The 24128-nt window shown below is 34.1% G+C and overlaps 1 protein-coding gene across 1 annotated transcript in view; it reads left to right on the plus strand.

The window, feature by feature from the left end:
* TDRD3 (tudor domain containing 3) overlaps window positions 1–24128 on the plus strand; it is a 203917-nt gene that overhangs the window by 149334 nt on the left and 30455 nt on the right. Inside the window, exons 11-12 of the mRNA XM_008145523.3 lie at window positions 9185–10035; window positions 17427–17552. Of these exons, the coding sequence (XP_008143745.3) occupies window positions 9185–10035; window positions 17427–17552 (977 nt within the window). The remainder of the gene's footprint in view (window positions 1–9184; window positions 10036–17426; window positions 17553–24128) is intronic.

The following is a 24128-nucleotide window of genomic DNA, read 5'->3' on the forward strand; positions in this document are numbered from 1 at the left end:
TATATGCACCACTATGTTCATAGAAGCACAATTTACAATTGCTAAGATTTGGAAACAACCTAAGTGCCCATCAGCAGATGAGTGGATCAGAAAACTGTTGTACATCTACACAATGCAATACTATGCTGCGGTAAAAAAGAAGGAACTCTTACCATTTGCAACAGCATGGATGAAACTGGAGAGCATCATGCTAAGTGAAATAAGCCCGTTGGAGAAAGATAAATATATGATATCACTCATTTGTGGAATATAATGAACAACATAAACTGATGAACAAAAATAGAGCCAGAGGGGGGGGGGGAAATATACTAGAATATAATAGAAGCAATCCTATTATTTGCAGATTTTTAATATTTCCTACAACTTTTGTGATAACATACTATGTTAGTACAGTTTTGGTAATATTATACTTAAAATCCTTTTATTCTTGAAATATTAATGTTTATTGCATGTAATATTATATGTAGGATCATTTTTCTTGAATAATTGGTGTTTATTGCATGTAACATTATCATAATTTTCTTGAGATATTAAAAAATTAAGAAAAAATAAAAGAACCAACAATTACAACAAAAACCCTGGTCCTTTACTAGAGTTAGCTTGAAATTCTCTGGTCTAGGTTGTTATGACACCAGAGTACCTGGATTTGCAAGCATTCTGACAGGTTAGTACCTGACATTGTACTTTTGTCAGGGCAATGAGGCCAGTAGTTTAAAGGTGTTAGAGAAAATACCAAGTGAGAAGTGAAAATATGCCACATGCTGCACATGCAATGTCCTAATTATGATTGTAAATTTAATAGTCATTTGGATTTACTAATTACATATAGAAAACTTTATATAGATTTAGGAATAATTTAATGAAATATTTTAAAGGTAATATATAGAAAGTTGGTTAAAATTAGCCTATAAATTTGAAATAAACTTTTTAAATTATGTTTACAGCAAAAAAGACACTTTAAAGATTAAAAATTGAGAATGGGGTTAATTAATTTTTTGATCAAGTACCATGGAAGTATATTTTTTCCTGTTGCATTATAGTTACTTGATAAATTTGTAAAAATTAAAAATATAAGTAACAAATAAAACAGCCTGTAATCTCATCACCATGTTTTTTTTCATTTCCATTTATGAGACTATATTTACCTAATCTGCTTTTTGTCCTAGCAATATAACCATATTTCCATGTAATTATGTATTTCTCTCAACATAATTTTTAATGACCAAAAAGTAATTATAATTACATTTATGTTAGTGATTTGAAAGTTGTTTCCAAATTCAGCTATACAACAACTTTTGAAGTAGTTTTTTAGCTAAATTATTTACATATTGATGGGGTTTTTTTTTTTTAGATAAATGTATGGAAGTTAAATAACTTGGCATTCTTTTTTTTCTTTTGTTAATCCTCACTTGAGGATATTTTTTCCATTAAATTTTAGAGAGAGTAGAAGGAAAGAGGGTGAGGGAGATAAAGAGAAAGAGAGAGAGACATCAATGTGAGTGAAACACATCATTTGGTTGCCTCTCATAGCACCCCAACTGAGGTGGGGATCGAACTTGCAACCCAGGTATGTATCCTGGACTGGGAATCGAACCCGAGACCCTTCTGTGCGGGGCCGATGCTCTAACCACTGAGACACCAGCCGGGGCTTGTCACTCATATTTTTAAGATTTGTTAATCATAGCTATCAGTTACAATGTATAATTATTTTTCTTTGGTTCTTAGGTATGTAGAAGGTGAATATAGCTTTTCTCAGAATGCTAGAACACACAAGCCTCTTTTTCATTTTTTTCATTGTTTTATTTTTCCCCTCCTCAATGGTCTGTTCATTTAAATATTTATTGATGATAAAATAAAATAATAGTTGGAATTTATTGAGAACCTATATGCCAGGAATGGTACTGGGTGCTTTGCATGTTATTAATTCATATAATCATCTACAAATGCAAAATATATGTTGTTATTTCCATTTGACAGATAAGTAAATAGATTTGAAGAGATAAAACATCTTACCCATAAGAAGTAAAGAAGTAGGATTTGGACCCTTATCTCTGTGATTCCCACCTCAGAACTCTTTCCACGTGATGCATTTCTAAGTACCTATTAGTTATTTTGGAGGAAAGAGCAATCAATAGACTAATTTTAAGATATATTAAGTTTTAAAAATCAAGGAGAGGAATCCAGCAGGTATTTGAAGATCAAATAGAGGTGGAGAAATCAGGCAAAGACATGGAGAACACAGCTACCAAAGTAGGAAGAGCATGAAGAATGCTGAGAGATAAGGATGGGAAGTGTTTGTTAAGTCCCTGTAACAGCAGTCTGTTGGTGAATTTTTAACAGCTGGTTCTGGGAGCAGAGGTGGGGGGCAAGGGAGAGATGCCCTGATTTTTAGCTTTTGCTGATTTCTGTGGTGTAAAAGTTTCTGCTGTGGCTGACTTCTAGCTATCAACAGTTTTCAACCAGCTTGCTGATTTTCTGAAAATTTAATAATCGACTCTTGTAAAATGTTCAAGCTGTCTCTAGCACACCACTGATTGGAGACCTTCACAGAAATAGTTTCAGTGAGTGGTGGGGTTAGAAGACAAGCTGCAGGATATCCAGTAGAGGAATGCTATGCAACATTAAAATGATTATTTTGAAGAGGGTGGTAAGAAACAACGTATTTAGTATAGCATGAAAAAAGTTGTGCTGTAGTCTTGGGGTTATGGGTGAGTTCTCTTCCTGCCTACTCGTCATCTTTTTAAAAGGCTGCATTTTATTTTATAATATATAAAAACATCATCATTTAATAACTATGTTTGTTTATATGCATCTAAAATGAATGAGACATAGTCCCTGGTTTTATTTACACTTTGTAATATATGTCAGAATTCCTACAGAATACATTTATAGAGGAAATCATTAGGCCCATTTTTATAGCCAAAGAGCTTTGTGATTATTATAGAATATACACAATATCTAAAGGTATTTTACACAAAAATCCCTTATGTGTTTGAAATAATGAGCCAAGAATTTTGAGGTGAAAAAACATTATGTCTAAACTGGTTAAATGTAGACATAGGAATATTACAGTGTTATGCTTCTGTTATAATGTGAATTCACGTACTAATCAGTTAATACCATCTTTTTGCAACAAATATATTTAATGATTTTTTTTTTTTGTTTACTTGTTGAATGATTACTTAACAGTAATCTCAGCTCTTCTACTTGGATCAGTTTTTACATCAGTAGGTAACCTGTTGTACCGTGATACTGTGACTTTTAAAAAATAGTACTTCAGTCCAGAAATGGGAATTCCTTTGGCTTTTCTTTTTTTAAATCCTGTTTATTTTCATTTATCTGCCCCTTAACTTGGCTTTAAATGCCACTAGCATGTTTTGGCTTCAAATTGTAAGAGTTCTCACTTTTGTTATGCTATAGTTTTGTGTGAAATGTGCAAAACATGTGTTGCAAAATAATGTATTTAAAATGATCATACTTAGGATCCTGGAAAATGTTAATCAGCTTGGAAGGAAAGATCACGCAAGTTAAATTTAGCTTTCTGTACTTGACTTTCTGCACATGCTTCCTATATGACAGTTTCACCAGTTCTGGTATATCTTCCTTTCAATTTTTACAGATTTGATAGTAAATTACAGTTCTGCATGTTTAGTCAGTTTTTAAATCCAGTATATTTTCTTCAATAAGCAATATTTGATTTAAAGCAAAAATAACAAAGTTTTTTCTAAATAGTGTTTGACCCACGAGTTTAGTGCTTTCTGTATAAATGCCCAGTTTATCAAGAGAGCTTTACTTGACTTAACCCAAAGGCCATCAATGTATAATTGACCAATCCTACCCTCAATTTGATTAATGAGAAACCTCTATGCATTGACTTGGAAAGATGGCCATGGTATACTACTAGTATAGTCAGTTTAAAAGGTATCCTGTGGGATGTGCATGAATTCATTTTTTATTAAAAAAATAAATAAGTAAAATGTGCAGAGATGCCTGTATGGGTTATATAAAAACAAAGAATAATCTCTAAAAATGTTAATAGTGGCTCTCCCTAGAGATGGAATTGGATGGGCGGAAGGTAGAACTTCATACATTTTTCTAATATAAGTAATTTTTACTTTTGAAAATATTTCTTAGCTTTTTTAATGTAGAGAAATGTAAAGGGTATATAAAAGAAATTTTGTCTGGAGAATGTTTTAATATATTTTAAATGAAAAACTATATTAGAATATGAATTTGATTTTCTAATGTATCTAAATTTTCTCTGTAATATGACTTTGGTAAATTGGTAACAAACAAGTTTTTACTAAAGCATTCTTTCTACCCTGATTTCAACAAGAAGAAAGAAAAACAAACAAAAAAACTAAAGCAAGGAAGCTAAGGGTACTAACTAAAGGTGAGGTTGTTGGTAGTGAAGATGTGTAAATAGACAAGCACCTTATCACCTAAGAATTGTGTTTTTTTTTTTCTTGATGTAATTTATTATGCTTATTTGCATAATTATAATACTACTGATCATAATAACAATGACAGCTAAATTTATTATGTGCTTATTAAAGCCAGATAGGGTTCTACGTACTTAGTTAATCCTCTGAGGTGGGTGCTACTGTTATCCCTATCTTAAAGGTGAGGCTCAGAAAAGTTAAATAACTTGCCTGGGGTTACAGAACTACTAAATGGCAGAGCTGTGATGTAGCTACATCAGTCCCTCTCTAGAGGCTGCACCCTGCACATTATGCTATCTGGAAGTGCCAGTTGGTGAGCTTCTAAGTAGCAGTACAATTGTTAATAGGGGTTTTCGGGGTTTTTTTTTGCTTTAATAGAAAGATTATTAACTTTAGGTCAGTATTCTGGCAATCCTAGTATACAACTTTATTTTTTCAGTCCATCGGGGATTGTTAAAGAGCTTTTGTGATTTCTGCATCTCCCAGAAATGAACAGATGTAGCTGATAAAGCTGTAGCTAGCATGCTGTTGGTTACATTCTGTTTTGTTTCTCTGGGCAGGCAGCTTGGCATGGTGGAAAAAGCATGGGCTTTAGCTTCAGTTAGATTTGGGTTTAAATTCTGGCTTCAACATTTTCTATCTGCTAGCTTTGCTTTGTTTCTTCACTAGTAAAATAAGGATAATACCATGGCCCTTCAGGGTGGATATGAGAATTACATGAAATAATGTAGGCAAAAGACCTTTAAAGTGGAGTCAGGCAATAATAAAACCTTAATAAATATTAAGTCACTTTTTTAGGTACATTTCTCAAAATGAAATGAAGAAACAAAATGTATCTTTTTCTATAAAATTTAGGTACAACTGACTGGAGAATGAATATTTTGCAAAGAAGAATTCATATACTATAATCCCAAAGAACTCATGGCAATTAATAAATTCACTCTTGATTCCTATATTTCAAATCATGGTGATGTAAAATATTGTAACCAATTATCTTATAAACATTTTGAAATTCATGATCTGTTGTAGCAGGAACATTTTATCACTGGTCAAACTAAACTCATATAGCATTCATTGACCAGTTTTTTCATCACTGTGATCTTTTAGATGTTTTCACAGGTTTAGTTATTTTGCGATGAAATATTTCTATCATTTTTGCTAATCTTCCTTTTTCTTCTGCTATTTACTATTAAATGTTACCAGTTTCTGGTTATACTTTTGTTTCATTTTTTCCCCTTCAGGTCATTAAAAAAAAGTTGATTCATTTTATTCTGTTGTTTATACAGAAAAATATCTGGGTATATTTTTATTAGAGTGATTGTGTACCTGGCCTGTGGTGCTGATTAGTATTTTTAGTTGTGGAATCATTATACCTCCTCAGGAAGGGTGGCAGAGAGTAGTTAGATTTTGGCTGGAGAATTGAGGAACTTTCTATTTGATTTGGGGTCTATTTCTTAATTCACCTAAAATTACCTTTTCCACAGTTTAATAATTGAGCATATTCTGTTATTTTTTAAATAGATTAGCTCATTTTCAAAATGTTTACTTTATATCTGACTTCATTACTCAACTACCTAAGACAAAAGGAAATCTGAGAGCCATGAAGCATATAAGGACTTTCTTTTCTTGGCTTATTGTTATTTTATTTTTAAATGAAATGGGTATATGTGAAAACTATGTTCTTTTAAAAGCTTATCCTCTTCGTCATTGTATTTAATTTATTTCTTTTTAATTTTTATTTTAAAAAGTAATTTTCTTGCCTTGGCCAGTGTGGCTCATTGGAATGTCAGCTTTCGCACTGAAGGGTCTCAGATTCCATTCCTGGGTTTCAGGTTCGCTCTCTCCATCCCCCAATCTGGGCACAAGCGGGAGGCAACCAGTTGATGTGTCTCTTTCACTTTAATGTTTCTCTTTCTCGCTCTCTCTCCCCCCTCCCCTCCCCTCTCTCTTTTACTATCTCTGAAAAGCAATTGGGGGAGGGGGCGGAAATATCCTCAAGTGAGGTTTATTTTAAAAAGTAATTTTCTTTGTAGATTCTTCTCTCACTGTATTATCTCAGCACATTATTGGAATTGAAGTATGCTTATTATTAGTAACATCACTTGTTTTATTCTGTAATCTAATATATATTGTCAGTTAAATAGATTAGGAAAGCTTGACTTTTTTTTCTTCTTCTAGAAAAACGGAAAACAAATTCTCCTACCCCTACCAAGCCTAGTTGAGGCCTTCATTCTGTATACATGGCTATTCAGAACCCCGCTACTCCTGTGATGAGCTAATATATTTGTACTTTCTGACCACCAGAGATATCAGTGGCCCTAATATCAAGACACATTGATCCCTAAACAAGACACATGGATCCCTAAATACAGCCACTCTAAAATACTTCCTTCTCAAATATCTGTTTAGTCTAATGATAGCAAATAAAATATTTTCATGTCGGACTTCTTTTGGAAGCTGAAAATTTTCTTCAATTCATCATACAAGGGACTTTACTTTTCTTTATTACGTAAAACCCCATAACATTTGTATCTCAAGAGCACTGCGGGGACTATTTGATAATAAAGTGCAAGTGCAGATACCTAATACACTGCAGATAGAAAGAGGCAACTGCTGTGTTTATTCTCTAATAATGACTGGAACAAATGCTAATATCTGCTTTCTGCTGAAAATACTTATTAGTGTACTGCTTAAATTCACTACTATTCTTTCTTCCCTGAATCTTTACTCCTGGAAAATAAATAATGCCAGCAGGAACTAAAGATAACCATTTTTCTTGTCTCTAAAGAAAAACTTAATGTTGACGACAGCTGTTAAAAATGAGATATTTGTGTTAAATTTATAAGGCAGATCTTTGGAAAAGTAATTTTAAAAAAGTGTCTCTGTAAATGGTCTTGGCTAGTATTTGCTACCTTGCTTACTCAAAAAGTCTTAATTCTTTGTCACAATTCATGGGTGGTTTGGCTGGATGTAGAATTGTACTTAGAAAATAGTTTTCCTTTCTTTTCAAAGACATTTAAAACTTGTTAGATTGGCTTCTAGCTTCCAGTGGTTTTGTTGAAAAAGGTATGTGTGTTTTTTTGCTAATTTGAGTCTTGATCTTTAGTCTGTGACTTTCTTTGTCACTCAGGAACTTTTAAAGATCTTCTCTTTCTTCCTCTTGATTTAAACATTTTATCTGTTTTTTGTTTGTTTGTTTGTTTGTTTGTTTGTTTGTTTTTACCTCTAGTGGATGTTTGGAATGTATGGAGACACTGGGAATGCTGGGAGAGAGTGCTTTGGCATTTAGTTCTTGGAGGTCAAAGAGGTTAATTTTCTTGAAATGCAGGAAACAGTCTCACCCAAAATGTCAATAGAAGGCCTGTTGAGAAGTACTGTGACCCTGGGGAAATCCTCCTATACAACAAAAGGCTAATACACAAATCGACCGAACGGCGGAACAACCAGTAGCTATGACACGCTCTGACCACCAGGGGGCAGACGCTCAACGCAGCTCCTGCATTGAGCGCCTGTCCCCTGGTGGTCAGTGTGCTTCCACAGGAGGAGCACTGCTCAGCCAGAAGCTGACTCATGACTGGCCAGCGCAGCTGCAGTGGCAGGAGCCTCTCCCACCTCCGCACCGCAGCAGAGCTAAGCCATTAGTTGGACATTCCCCAAGGGCTCCCAGCTGCCAGAGGGATGTCTGACTGCCAGCTTAGGCCCGATCCCTCGAGGAGTGGGCCTAAGCCTACAGGTGGACATCCCCCGAGGGGTCCCAGAATGCAAGAGGGTGCAGGCCAGGCTGAGGGACCTCCCCCCCACCAGAGTGCACAAATTTTCGTGCACCAGGCCTCTAGTATAAGAATAATCTTGACCTACATATTGATTATGGGGTATGACAAGAGAAGCAAGACATGTATACCAAAGACCAATCAGTGTGTTTGGTAATAATGTTATAGACATGTGTGAAACAATGGAGGAAGAATGTGTACTGGTAAATTACATGGTACAAATGGAAATAAAATAAAAATCACTGTGTGAAAAACAGTCATTACATTATCTATGAGTATATATTTACCATGGTACTGCTTTGGCTATCTAGCTGGATATTATTTGCACTATTGTGCTTAATCATATTGACAAATTCTGTATTTCCAAGTTGGACTTGCTTTTAATTACTTTGATAGGTCAAGAAAATGATTAACTCTTTTCTATAATGGGATATCTGTTTTGTACTCCAAACACTTAGCAATTCCAAATCCAGAAAGATTTGAGAAATGACATTTTTGCGAAGGCTAGAGTTTGACAATAATAGCCATACTTATCTAAATTGGAGTGGGATTCAGAAGTTGAACAAGGGTTGTACTTGGGCAGTTTTAAAGCAGTTTCTGAGTTAGCAGTTTACAGTTCTATTTCATTAATATCTTGGGAAATGAATTACCAGAATTGCATATATCACTAACTCTTTTATAAGAATACCAACATTCAATGACAAAGACGAATTGCTTTTAAATTATCCACCATTGTTTTCATGGTTCATACATATTATTGCTTTACTTCACTAATGTGACTGACTCAGGACACTGTACATTAGAAATACAGGACTCTAAGGAAGCAGAGAGGGATGAAGATAATGAGTGGGAAGATAGTGAAAGATGTTAAAATAGAGTTTGATCATTTTGTATTAACATAATTTTTAGGCATTTTAAAATAAGTGTTAATTCAGAATCATTATTTTAATGTGCATATGATTTACTTTTCAGAGCCTAAATCACAACCGCAGCAGCTTCATCAGGGGCAACACAGATTGTTGAATACTGAGCAGAATGGAATAAAAGACAGTAATCAAACAAGATATCTTCCTCGGAATGATACCAGACAGCCAAGAAATGAAAAACCTCCTCGTTTTCAAAGAGACACCCAAAATTCGAAGTCAGTTTTAGAAGGTAGTGGATTACCTAGAAATAGAGGTCCTGAAAGACCAAGTACTTCTTCAGGATCTGAAGGTTGGGCTGAAGAGAGAATCAGATGTGATAGACCCTATTCTAGATATGATAGGACTAAAGACACCTCATACTCTTTAGGTTCTCAGCACAATGATGGTGCTTTTAAAAAAAGAGAAAACTCTATGCAAAGCAGATCAGGAAGAGGTCCAGCCTATGCAGAGACAAAAGAAAATCCACTTCCTCAAGAATCCATAGATTATAATAATCAAAAACGTGGGAAAAGAGAAAACCAAACAGCAAATCCTGATCATTTTTATGACAGGAAACCACGAACAATAAATAATGAAGCTTTCAGTGGTGTAAAAATTGAAAAACATTTTCCTGTAAATACTGATTACCAGAATCCTGTCAGAACTGATAGTTTCATTGGTGTTCCAAATGGAGAGACAGAAATGCCACTGAAGGGAAGGCGAGTAGGACCTATTAAGCCAACGGGACCCAGCACAGCCACACCCTATGATGATAAAGTATTTTACAATAGTGGTCCCAAAAGAAGATGTGGGCCAATTAAACCAGAAAAAGTACTAGAACCATCTATTCCTGTGGAGTATGCAAAACTGTGGAAACCTGGAGATGAATGTTTTGCACTTTATTGGGAAGACAATAAGGTATGCATGCTATGGTATTATATACTAATATTACTAAATGTAACATTCTATTGAAACTGTACTTCTTTGAACAGATTTATAGATATCTTACCTAATAATAGACAAACATGTAAATTGACTGTACCTCCGCTACGCCCACCAGCCAATCAGGAGTGATATACATATCAAACCAACAAAAATGGTGGTTAATTTGCATACACAGGCGCTGAGGGGTGGGCAGGACACTTTCCTCGTCGCTGTGGTGACGATACAGTTGTTCTGCCCCACCCTTGGTTTCTCAGGGCCTCTGAGCAGCATGGGAAGGTGGGGCCAGAGCGGAAAGAGGCGGCTCCAGGGCTGGGCTGGAGTGGAAAGGTGGTGCCGGCTAGCCAGGGAAAGGAAGGCCCATTCTAGCACGAATCTTCATGCATCGGACTTCTAGTATAATTTATAACAGGATAAATAAAATATTTATTATATTTATTGTTTTTTTATGAATGATTAGGGAGAATGAGTCCCATAGATTTTATTATATTATATTTTATTGTAGCTTGTGTATTAGAATAGTATTGTAAAAATGATTAAGTACAGTTGAGAAATGACTTCACTTGCCATCAACTGAACTGTTAATGTTTGCTGTTCTTTCTAATGAGATTATACTAATTCACAAGGAAGAAAATCATTTGAGTGGCCCAGGGTTAAATTCTGCAGATTTCATCTAACTTAAAGAAAATTTGCACAGACTGCTTTTTTAAAAAATTAAGAGAATAGTTAATTATTTATCTGATAATAAATAATATAATACTTATTAAACCAAATAAATTAAACATTCTTTTGTTCTATATTACATGCTGACTAAAAAGAAAAGAGGGAAATTGTGGAGAAAGGAGAAGGGAAATACAGAAGATGAGGTCAAGAAGGAATACAGTGGATTAGCTAAAAGAGCCTGGCTGAGAGGGAGAAGACCACACAGTCAGAACAGGAAGATGAAGAGGCCAGAAGGACCCTTTTGAGAAAAGGACCTTTGCACATATTTGCCTTCTGCCCAACATTTTCTACCAACTACTCTTCTTATCCTTGAGGGCTGGGCTCAAACATCACTTCCTAAAGGAAGCCTTCTTTAACCTGATCTCTTCTCCCACATTCTTGTCTTTCTCAGTCAGTGTCTTATGCACTTTCTTTAAGTTACTAGAATTTGTAAATTTATTTATTTATTTATTTTGGTTACTGGATTGATAGCTCTCCCCTATCATAATTTTAAATTCCTTAAAGGCAGGGTTTTGTCTAGTTTTCTTTTTCTGTATCCCTGCTTTTCCCACAATGTAGGAATTTAATAATTATTTGTTGACTCTGTTAATTAGTTAATTTTGAATGGGGCACTTATATAGGAAAAAAGTAGAGTGGTTAGAGGACTGGTGCTATCAGCAAGGTAATTAAAACTGAGGTAAGGGAGTTATAGTGACAGGGACATGCATAGATGTGAGGATCAGGTCAAAGAAAAAAAATATTTGAAGTAAATATTTCATAAGTTGAGTACTTTCAGTTGATAAAGTAAGGATGTGCCCATGGGAGTGTGTGTGTGACTAAAATAAGTGGTGGAAGTAAAGTTAACTGAAGATTTCAAGGAATTCAAATTCAGGCTAGGAAGTATGGATGGATCCTTTAAAAAGATGCTATAGCCCTGGCCAGTGTGGCTCAGTTAGTTGAGCGTAATCTGGTGCACCTAAAGGTCACCAATTCAATTCCCAGTCAGGGCACATATCCACGTTGTGAGTTTGATCCCCAGACAGGTTGCATACAGGAGGCAAGCAATCAGTGTTTGTCTCTTTCATCAATGTTTCTCTCTCTCTCCCTCTCCTTTTCTCTCTCTCTAAAAGAAAACACACACACATACAGAAAAAAAAGATGCTGTAGGGAACCAGGTCCTGTGGTGTTCAATGAGTGATGAGGCATAAACAGGTGTTAGGTGTTACCTGATGATTCCAGCAAGGAGAGTACAGGGTGGTATAACCAGGTGGCATAGTTGTTGTTTGCATGTGGGATGATGCTAATATAGAAGCAGCATCTCTACTGCCAAGTTTTTTTTTTGTTTTTTTAAAAATATATTTTATTGATTTTTTACAGAGAGGAAGGGAGAGGGATAGAGAGCTAGAAACATCGATGAGAGAGAAACATTGACCAGCTGCCTCCTGCACACCCCCCACCGGGGATGTGCCCGCAACCAATGTACATGCCCTTGACCGGAATCGAACCTGGGACCCTTCAGTCCGCAGACTGACACTCTATCCACTGAGCCAAACAGGTTTTGGCTACTGCCAAGTTTTTATTCAAGGTCAAAAGGAGGAGACAGCACTAGCTATGTTGTGTGTGTGTGTGTGTTTCTGCTAAAGCAAAAGCCTTCCCAGAAATATCAACAGACAAGCTCATTTTACATGGCTACTTCCTGGCTATTAGGAAGGCTTGGAAAGCAAGTACTATTCAGACTATTCTTTCAACTCAGACCACTCACTTTCCAAAATACAGGAACTGTTTGATTTGGGTAATGAGGGATTACTTAATATTTACCTGTTTCTCCCTTATGCAGGGGCAAGAAAAGGTGAAGTAGTTAGAAATCAGTGTTGGTTTGTAGAGCTTAGTGTCTACCTTAGAGTAGACCTTGTGTCAGGTGCTTCTGTTAAGATGAAGATGGAAAAATGTTTTTTCTATATTGGATAGTGTGGAGTTGTTGTTGACTTCTACAAGCAGAGGAGGTAAGTTATTGGAGTTCAAGTCAGATAAGGTTTGAAAGGCTAAAATCTCACAGGGATCATGCCCTAGTAGTAAGTAAAAAACTACTACAAACAAGCCATTACAAAGCCTAAAACCAGCCCTTTACAGCAAGCATGTCAAACTCAAAGGCTAACATGGGCCAAATAAACAAGGTTTAAGTTTATGTGGGCCGCAAAAAAACAACAGTTTTAATTTTCATAGAAACATAGGTTTATTTTGATAGAGACATGCTGAATTACAAAGGGCTGAAATGAGTAATTGCATAATAGAACATTTTAATAAAAATTAATATTTTTTCTTGAACATTAACTTACCAGACACTGAATAACTGCACAAATTAATAAGCATAACGCAAATAAACCTATTTTTCTTTTCTCCAAAAGCAGAATATTTCCTGTTGCGCACACCAAACAAGTCAGTCCAAGACTAATGATGTGGCTGCTAAAATATTTGCTGCTAGTATTAGTGGAGAGAAATGGTGCGCCTGCATATAAGGCATGTAAGGGAAATGAATGCAACACGATTATAGTAATCAGTTATTAGTGAGCATTATAGCTTGTTATTAATAATTATGTATAACAGTATATTGTAAAAATTAAGGTACAAAATTTTTATTAAAATGTTTCTTACATACCGTTATATTGGCTGGGCCGCAAAAATATTCGTTGTGGGCCACATGCAGCCCGTGGGCCTCGAGTTTCACATGCTTGCTTTACAGAATCAAGGATGTCTGCTTGCACTCTGTCTGCCTGCCAAAAGAAAATCTAATCCTCTTTTGTGTGTGTGTGTGTGTGGGGGGGGATATACATTTCCTAGAATCTTTTGAATATTTTACCTGCAATGCCTGGCATCCTATAAAAAATTATGAGCCAAAGAGAGAGAGAGAGAGAGAGAGAGAGAGAGAGAGGAAGGAGAAAGAGAAAGGGAGAGAGAATATGATAAACCAGAAACAAAGCAACAGAGAAAAATAAAAAGACCTACAGATATTGAGATATTAGACTTAGTAGGCAAGTTCTTTAGCAAATATTGAGTATTCAACAAACCATAATTGAATGGCTGCTAAGTGTCAGGTACTTGGGATAGATCAAATAGTTCTGGCTGTGTTATTACTTATATGACTTCAAATACTACCTTCTGAAAGACACCACCTAATAATTCCCAATTGTTTTCAACTTTTAGAGTATTCTTAGAATTATTGGATGCTCTTTTAAAGTGACTACTTTGATTTTAATTGGATATATCCTTTCAGTTTAGAGTGAGGGACTGTGGGCTCTATATAGATTATACAATTAAACAAATGAGATAAACAATATTTACCCTCTGAAAGAGATGGGATTAGTTATATTCTGAAACCACCTAATTTAAGAGATAGCTTTTATTTTTTTAAAAATGTTTTTATTGATTTCAGAAAGGAAGGTGAGAGAGGTAGAAACATCGATGATGAGAGAGAATCATTGATGGGCTTCCGCCTGCACACTCCCTGCTGGGGATCAAGCCTACAACCAGGCATATGTCCTGACTGGGAATTGAACCATGACCTCCTGGATCATAGGTCAACACTCAACCACTGAGCCACATAGGCTGGGCGAGATAGCTTTTAAATGTCTTGTCAAGAATATGCAACTTTCTAATTTTCTAACCAGAGACCAAGGTGAAGATTTAAGAAAACCATTAGCTTTTAAGAAATCATAATCTTAATTGCATTACAATGATGTTTTGGAGCTGATTGATCAATTAGTATAATTAATATTTTAAAAAGTATTCCCAATATCTTGCCTTCTCTCAAGTTTTATTTGCTTTGAAGGATTTTAGAATCTGGGACAATTCTTCCTCTAAACTGTCATAGCTAGTTCAGTGCTTTTTGCCCTCTCAACTGGAATACTCGAACCACCTCCAAACTGGTCTCCTTGCCTTAAACATTTTTTGGTTAATATATTTTTATTGATCTCAGAGAGGAAGGGAGAGGGAGAGATAGAAACATCAATGATGAGAGAGAATCATTGATTGGCTGCCTCCTGCATGCCCCCTACTGGGGATCGAGCCTGCAACCTGGGCATGTGCCCTTAACCGGAATCAAACTCGGGACCCTTCACTCCACATGCTGATGCTCTGTCCACTGAGCCAAACCAGCTAGGGTGCCTTAAACTTTATTCCTCTTACACTTGTCATCGAAACTGCCACCACTGTGCTTTTGGGCTTAGAACATATCATTTTTCCTAGTTTAAATCTTTTACCTGTAAAATAAATACATATTCTAATATGCATGTAGAGCCTTAGTCAGTTGGCTCTTGCATTCTTGTCCTGTCTAATTTCCTATTGGTTTACCCTTTTTCTCACATCATGCCATAATTAATTTTAAACTCTTTATAGTTTTTTGCCCTCATCTTCATGTTTTATGTCTGTGACCTTCCCTGAAACAAATACCCTTCTCAGTTCTTTACTTGGCTAAACCCTCTTCTGCCTTAAAGACTATATTAATTGTCGTCTTCCCAAGAAGCTCTTCCCAAACTCCTTAGCTTTATCAAATGCCATATCACTACACCTTTATTACAGTGCTTTCTACATTATATAGAAGTCACTTTTTACACGAGTTGCCTTTATGAAAGTGTTAAGTTCTAAAAAGATGTCAACTTATTTGTTTTCCTAGGCTATATTGTGACTCATTGTTTGTTGAACTTACCTAATTATCTGAGAAGCTTACAATTGAAGCATAGGTCCAAAAATACTCACAACAATTCACAAAACACTGAAGTATGAGGCTAAAGATATAAAAGAGGGATGGAGAGATGTGAATGTATATCAGAACTCCAAGATTTGGGAAATCCCCACATGATGTCTCTAAATTTCTTAGCATCCAGACTTGGGAAGGAAGCACCATGGATTAACTTAATAACCTTTGTAGTATGAAGTATACTAGTTACTCAGAAAAATAGATTCTTTCCTGATAAGTCATATTTTAGAAGGATATGAAAAATAAGAATTTCTGTTGCCTTTAGCATTTTCTGATTCTGGTGAGCCTACTAAGAGATACTGTTAAGAATAGACAGTGTTATAGTAGAGTGTCCAACTAACCTAGTTTAAAGAAATTATTCCTTAAGAGAAAATAATTTTTCATGTTTACTAAGCAACATTCCGACCTATAATTTATGTCCTGAATGGGTTGACCAATTAGTGACCTACTCCTTTGTTACCATAACAGGTAAATTTTAAAATTGTACTTGTTATGTAAATTAGTTGCTTGAGAGGTTGTTAATGAGCATTAGTTCCCAGAGCCAAGTAAAACTGAGTAAACTGATAAAATAAAGGTATCTGGTCTTGCAGTGTCTCAATCCTATAACGCCTGGATATGAATGATGTGCTTACTCCCTGCCTGACATTCCTACTTCCCCTCAGCTGCCTGTGATGTCAGCAGCAATGAACCTTTTTCTTTGTATTTATTTTGTCATATGTTTATGTTTTTTTAAGTTGCCCCATCCTATATAATAAAAGGCTAATATGCAAATCGACCGAACGGCAGAACAACCAGTAGCTATGATGCACACTGACCACCAGGGGCAGACGCTCAACACAGGAGCTGCCCCCTGGTAGTCAGTGTGCTCCTACAGGGGGAGCGCTGCTCAGCAAGAAGCCAGGCTCACAGCTGGTGAGTGCAGCTGCGGTGGTGGGAGCCTCTCCTGCCTCTGTGGCAGCGCTAAGGATGTCCGACTACCAGCTTAGGCCCACTCCCTAACATCCCCCGAGGGCTCCTGGACTGCAGAGGGCACAAGCCGGGCCGAGGTACACCCTCCCCCCGAGTGCACAAATTTCGTGCACCAGGCCTCTAGTAGTTATGTATTCTGATTAATACATAAAAAAAAAATCTTACTAATATTAGTTAAAGGACTTCAGTGGCTGACAACAAAACATAACACTAGTTCTTTATATACCCACTGACATGAGAATATTCTCTCCTGACCATCGAGCTCTGTCCTGAAATATTACTACTATTCAGTGTTATGTCAGAATTCATATGGGTGAGATAATTTATCTTTTTTAGCCAATTTATGATTATTCAAAGGTAAGTTTTATTATTCTTTTAACAATTATTTTCTTTAAAATATGGCATATTTGCCGAAACCGGTTTGGCTCAGTGGATAGAGCGTCGGTCTGCGGACTGAAAGGTCCCAGGTTCGATTCCGGTCAAGGGCATGTGCATTGGTTGCGGGCACATCCCCGGTAGGGGGTGTGCAAGAGGCAGCTGGTCGATGTTTCTCTCTCATCGATGTTTCTAGCTCTCTGATCCTCTCCTTTCCTCTCTGTAAAAAGTCAATAAAATATATTTAAAAAAATATATATATGGCATATTTGGAAGTTGCTAAGAGAATAAATCTTAAAAGTTTTCATCACAAAGAAAAAAATTCTATAACTGGCGATGAACATTAAAATTATTGTGGTGATCATTTTCTACATATACATATGTCAAATCACTATGTTAAACATCTAAAACTATGTCAGTTTATCTCAAAATATTAATTAATCAAAAGAAGATTGAGCTTTCAAAGAAATTGTGCATTCTAGCACTTCGATTATTCACATTTCCATCTAATATTGCCCTTTGTAGACAATGTTGATTGTTATATTTAAAACTCCTTTTTTCTCCTCAGTTTTACCGAGCAGAAGTTGAAGCTCTCCATTCTTCAGGTATGACAGCAGTTGTTAAATTCACTGATTATGGAAACTATGAAGAGGTGCTACTAAGCAACATCAGGCCCATTCAAACAGAGGCATGGGTATGTGATCCAAATTCTGTACACAGACAGAAGCTAATTTGAAGAAAATACATAGCTTTGAAAGATTAGTTCTAGTCATACAAAGTTTTCCAGTGGAAAAATATTTTGAGTTTGCTTAAAACTGGCCATCCCTAAAGAACGATTTTAATTTAATAATTACACTGAACTACAATAAAAATGAAAGCATTGCAATTACTTTTTTTGTATAATGCTTTGTTATATTATTCTTTAAAAATAGGTGCCCTTATTTTTGTTTACTAAAAATGTGTATATGTAAAATTAGTTTTTTATGCATATTTTGTTACTTTAAATTTGACTAAATTATGTCCAGCAGTTGTCACATTTAAATTTCTGTTGGATACATGTATATTCTTTATTATTTTAGTTACATGTAAAATTAAGAAATATACTTAAAAGTATATATGAGTTTCACTGCATTTACTACACATATGTTTATGTATGTATATGTACAGATTAACTATGAATATCTGTTTAATAATTATTTGATTACTTTTGTTTCTAAATGTTATGTCAAAGCTCTGTGATAAGTTTGATGATGTAATTTAGAATGCACTGTCCTCATGGAGTCCATTTTATTCAGGATTTATGTGACTTTATGTACATAGATTCTCAACTACATTTAGGCAAAAACAGGAGGACAAGACATATTAAAATTAGTTTGATAACTTCATAAATTTTATTTCTTTTCTCCAATTTGTGGGTAGCTGTTAATAAACTTATCTTTAGAAGCCTAATTTGTTGCTATTTCCCTACATTATCAAAATATACTAGAAAATTATATCATCTAGACAGTAGCCATCATCATTGAAGCACATGTTGTTTTCTCATGAACTGCTTTTAGTTTTAGTCCTTTTTTTTACATTTTTTCTGACACAACCTCAGTCATACTCCCTGTCCCCCCAAAAAGATAAATAAAACAACAAAAAAACCTTGTAGCCGTAATCATGTTTTGGGCCATGGATCTTGATTCTTTACATTTTTATTACAGAAAAACTATTTTCTAGATAATTTATTATTATATATTTTACAGTGTAATATTACTAATGATTCATATGCTTGATTAAGAGATTATTTTCTTCTCTTTTTCTGAAGTTTAGCCACTTTTTCCCTAAAAAACTGAAATACTATCAATATCTAATTTATGTCTTTCTTGGAGAAATTTGTTGTACTTAAATTTTTGCCCTTGTTGATTCTCATATGATGGCTATTTTTTTATTTCTATTAATTTTTATTTCTTTTTTCTATTAATACATCTTAATCTAGTTTTTATAGTAAAAGTAATTATTTATTGAGTCTGTATTTCTAGGACTTGAGTCTCGGTTTGCTGTTCATCGTATGCTCCCAAATGTGTTTAGCCATTACAGTCAGAGGTTAAAATAGAATCTTCACATTAGTTTTCTTTTTATTTTTTAGAGATTTAATAAGAGATTAATTTTATCCTTTCCTCCCTAAAGAGAAATGTAGTTTTCTTACTTCATTTCTTCTCTACTTCCTTTTTCTGTTTCAGGGTAGCCATAAGTGATGAGTACATTTGTCTTTCCTCACTGTAGCTCTTCCATTCAGAGGTGTTTGGTACTGAAGTGGTCATTTTCTTTCCACAGTCGGTGGCTTTTCCTCCCCTTACCCTCAATAGTCCTCATTGCTTTTAGAGCTATGTAAACTTAGCTGGACAATAACTTTACCAGATGTCACAGCCCATGTCGTGATTCTGTTCTGATCAGCAATGCGTTCATATTCTTCCTACCCTTTTATGAGTACTCATATATACGTTGTGCTATTTTTTTCACCTGTTCTTTTTCTGCTGTCAACTTAAAATCTTTCTTATAAGATGCTTGGAATGTTTTTTTAGAAAGAAACAGGATAGACTCACTAAATCTTTTGGAGATTCTGGTGTTTCTTTTCTCCTACTTACAAATAATCAAGTGATTGTTGATGTTTTATGATTTTGCAAAACTTAATATAACAAATATTTTTGGATCATGAACATCATTATTGAAAATAATATCATCCTTTCTTCTTTATCTGCATGGATAATTGACTTATTCTTGATATATAGAAGCCACCAGCTTAACATATCTTCATCCATCTCCATTTTAAAAAATACATTAAAAGCCCCTAAGAAAAAGTTATGTGACTGTCAATATGTTTAATGTAGAGTTAGTGTAGAATTCTCTTAAACTCTGAGAGTATTAATGTTGGGGTGTATGAACACTTTTTTTGTAACTGGGAAATTGTAACAAGTTTTAAGTTAATCAAAACAAAACATACACTATGCCAATAACAAGGTAACTCTAATTGGTAAGTCATATTAGAAAAATTAAAGGGCTGTAAAAGTACAGCGAAGATGTTAGAAGCCTTAGCACAAATATTCATTCACACAATGGATTGTGTAATTTTTTATCTTTTAACTCTTGCACTATATATGTGCGTTACAATTTTTAATTGTGAAATGATACCTTTTATTAAGGATTATGTTTGCTATTTGCAGAAGATTTTGGAAAACCTGTTTTCCTGAGTGTAGCAATGATTATGGTTTGAAGATTATTTTTTATAGTTTGCAGAAAAACAACTCAAAAAGCCTGTACATAAGCCAAAAGCCTTTATAGAAATCAGTTGCCTGTATTTTCTCTTAACGGTATACAGATAAATCATTAAATAAAAAGCATGAAATATTAAGAGACTCATTGACTAAGTTAATAGTCCCTTGTATGGAAAATAAAAATAAAAATCTAGTTAGTAGTTTAAATCTAAATGTTAATATTTTTCTCATGAAGTTTAGGAATTATTTGCCTTAATTCTGTCTGTAGACCAAATGTCTGTTTTCCCTTTCCATCTGGATACACCCTTTTATTTCCAGAACATACTCAGTGATTATATTTTAGTTGGCAAAAATTTATCTTCTGATTATGATTGAATACTTTATTTCCTCTAAAATTATTTACTAAACCTTTTGGTAAGTCATTTTAATTTTTTTTATTCTATTATTCTACCTAGATTTCACCTGGTTCTTTTAAGTATCAAAAAAATTCTGTCTTAAATTTAGTATCTTTGTTATAGTGAACTCTCTAATTATCATAAATAATGTGAGATTCACAGCTCATTCTTAACTGAATAAATACTCTAAATTTTTTTCAATGGTCTTTAAACATTGTAGGATTTTCCTTATTTTATTAAAGTAGTTGAAACACTAGGAGTCTCATTTTATCTGGAAAATTATATAGGGAGAAAACCATACTGTGTCTTATTTTATACTTCTGACCATTGTATGAGAAAACAGTAGGGGCAAAGAAAACCTCCTATTTATCTTCCCTGCAGTCCCCTCCAAATTGGTTCCTTTTAACTCTAAAACTAATACCAGAAAACCAGTAAAAAGATGCCACAGGCAATTTGGAATTACTGAAAATACCCTGGTGCTGCTGCTCAGACAAATCTTTTGTGTTTTACAGTGTTGTTGCTTCTGAATTGCTTTTCTAAACCTGAAAAAACACTGTCAAGTCCTGATTCTCCAAGTATATTTATGACTTGAGTTCCATTGCAACTTATATCCAAAAAATGTTTTTAGAACATACTAGTTTCTAAACTTTCTTTTTAAAAGTTCATAATATTTGCTTCTTGGTATCAGGAAATTATCATTGTTTGGCTGTTGTTTTAACTAGAAAAAATATTGTATAGGTAATGGCTGTTCTAATACTTTAGCATGCACAATATGGACAGGAGTGCTGGAAAGTGATAGATGATTGTTACTGTCTTTTAGATGATTATTCTATCTTAACTATTTTCTGTAAGTTATTCATTTATTCAACAAATATTCATTGCACACCTATTAGGTGCCAAGCACTAGTCTAGGTCAGGGATGAATATTTATAGGCAAAACACACAATTCCTGCCCACTGCACAAAGTAAGAAGAAAGTCCCAGATATGGTTATGTAAAGCACACTTATTAGTAAGTATCTCATGAGAGTCTTGATTTATACTTTTAGAGAATTTAAAACAAAATACAAATGGTGAAAATCTTGTTTACTGAAGTTTTCATTTAAATAGTGTTTAGGTCTTTATTTATTCCACCTTAGTTTAAAGATAAAATTAATGAGAAAGTAGAAACTGTTATTTAATGAATTTTATCTACTTAAAAAGTTCTTTTTATCTATTTAAAAAATAAAATTTGTCTTTAGGAGGTTTTTGATTTTTAAAAATAATTATAATATATATTTCAGTATTAGCATACTTTAAGAAAATAACTAACAATCTTAAGTTTTACTTTTGAAGTAACTTTGTATAAAATTTATTTTATAATGACATCCTAGGAAGCACATTTGGAAGTTACCTTTTCAAATTCAGATATTCATAAAAATCCATAAATTGTTCTACCACTAGTAAAAATATTTAAAAAAATGTAGAAACAAACAAACAAAAAAATCCTAACCTATTTACTGAGGAAGGAGATTGAGAGTTATAATACAGAAAAAATGAGTTAAAATGAATACTAAATGTATTAGGAGGACAAGGTCATATAAGTAATTTTAATGACATAATGATAAAATTATACTTTATCTAGTTTGTATTTGATATCAAAAGATCATAATAGATATTAAAAAGAAAACAATTGTTATAGAAACCATTAACTTCATAGGAAAATTATAATTATGTGATAGTGAAGTTCTGCCAATTAATATCCAGTAAAAAGTACAATTACCTATTTCAGAAAGTTTTTCATTCTAGATGACAAATTCTTAAATTAATTAGTGGATATAATTTACCATATTTAAATTTCTACATTAAAAAACAATTTGAGCCCAGCTGGCTCAGTGGTTGAGTGGTGACCAGGAGGTCGCAGTTGGATTCCCAGTCTGGGCACATGCCTGGGTTGCAGGCATCATCCCCAGTGTGAGGTGTGCAGGAGGCAGCTGATCAGTGATTCTTTCTCATCATTGATGTTTCTATCTCTCCCTTTCTCTCTCTGAAATTACACACACACACACACACACACACACACACACATATATATATATATATATATATATAATTTTTTAAAAAGAAACACAATTTGATTAAGGTCACTGAAATACATTTTCTTCTACCATACATATTTTTGGAGACTTTTCTTTCAAGAATGGCCATATGTGCATTGCTGATTTTCTTTTGCATTATAAATACAAAATAAATTAGAATGAAACTATACAGCTGGTTAGCCCCATTTAAAACATACTTTTCAAATTATGGACAGTCGAATTTGGGGGCTTTCATGCAATATCTTAACTTTGTTTTAATAAATTTGGTTGTATTTGATGTGGTTTGTTTATTTCTTCATTTATTACTCAGACTTTCACAATTCCCACAGGAGGTTATAAATTACACAAAGCATTTTAACAATTCCCACAGGAGGTTATGAATCACACAAAGGATTTTCAAATTCCCACAGGAGATTGTGAATTACACAAAAGAATTTTATACAAAAGGAGATATGAAAGCTGCTGACATAAGAGGGAAAAATTATTTGTTCCTAAATGCATGCCATATATATAGATGTGTCTGCTTAAATACTGTTCATATCTACCTCCTAAGCCCAAATTCAGTTTGTGATAACTAAAACTAACATTATTATCAAAATCTAGAGCTCTAGTTTTGAGCTGACTACATTATTCAATAGAGACATTTTATTTTACCACTTCAGTTAATAGTATGAGAATAATATGCTATTTTAGGACCTGTACAAAAGTATTGCCTGAATTTTGGTACCTGATAACTTAATATATTATAACCTATTCAAAGGAACTGTATATTAGAATAAGTCTTAAATTAATTTAATATTAAGATCAAGTTAGCATAACTGTATGAAAAATTCACAGCATTTTTTAATACATGAATAATACCAGAGCTATTATGCTAACTTTTATCTTCTAAGCCTTCCCTTTACTAATGTCAGCCTAACGTATGGACTCCTATATTACGGTGTTGATTAATTAAGAAGTAAATTCATGATGCTTTAGATTATGCTGAATATTATATGATTTTGATTTTTCTTTCGAAGTAGTGTTAAGGAGGAATCATGGCTGAGATCTACAGCCAAAGGGGGCTGGATTGTTAGGTGAGCTTATTTTTCCCATTGACATCTTGATTCAACAGACCCAGGGTTTGTTCTCTTCTAAGTGTAAACTTTGTTTTTTCATTTACTTTACTTACCAGGACTTATAAAGCTATAATTTCAAACTGCACTGAATTTTACCATTCCTTTGCATATATATATGCATAGACTTGCTAATATACTCATTGCATAGGAAATAAAGTAGTAAGACAAATGAATCTGAGGAATATTTTTGTTTTGATTATTTCTCTGTTCCCAAAGAAGTTAATTTTATATTGGGTATGTGCCTTGACTAGACACTCATGTCAATATATTTTAAATGTTTGTATAAATCTGAAGAGGCAGCCTTCTTAAATTAAAAAAACAAACAAACAAAAAAAAACAACTCTCTATTAGTTTCTAGTGAATTTCTGAGCCTCTTCCATCTGCACCCGAAAAAGCAGAAAAATAACGTTGCTTATTGCATGATAGA

This window comes from Eptesicus fuscus, chromosome 8, assembly GCF_027574615.1.
Source record: "Eptesicus fuscus isolate TK198812 chromosome 8, DD_ASM_mEF_20220401, whole genome shotgun sequence".
Classification (NCBI taxonomy): Eukaryota; Metazoa; Chordata; class Mammalia; order Chiroptera; family Vespertilionidae; genus Eptesicus; species Eptesicus fuscus.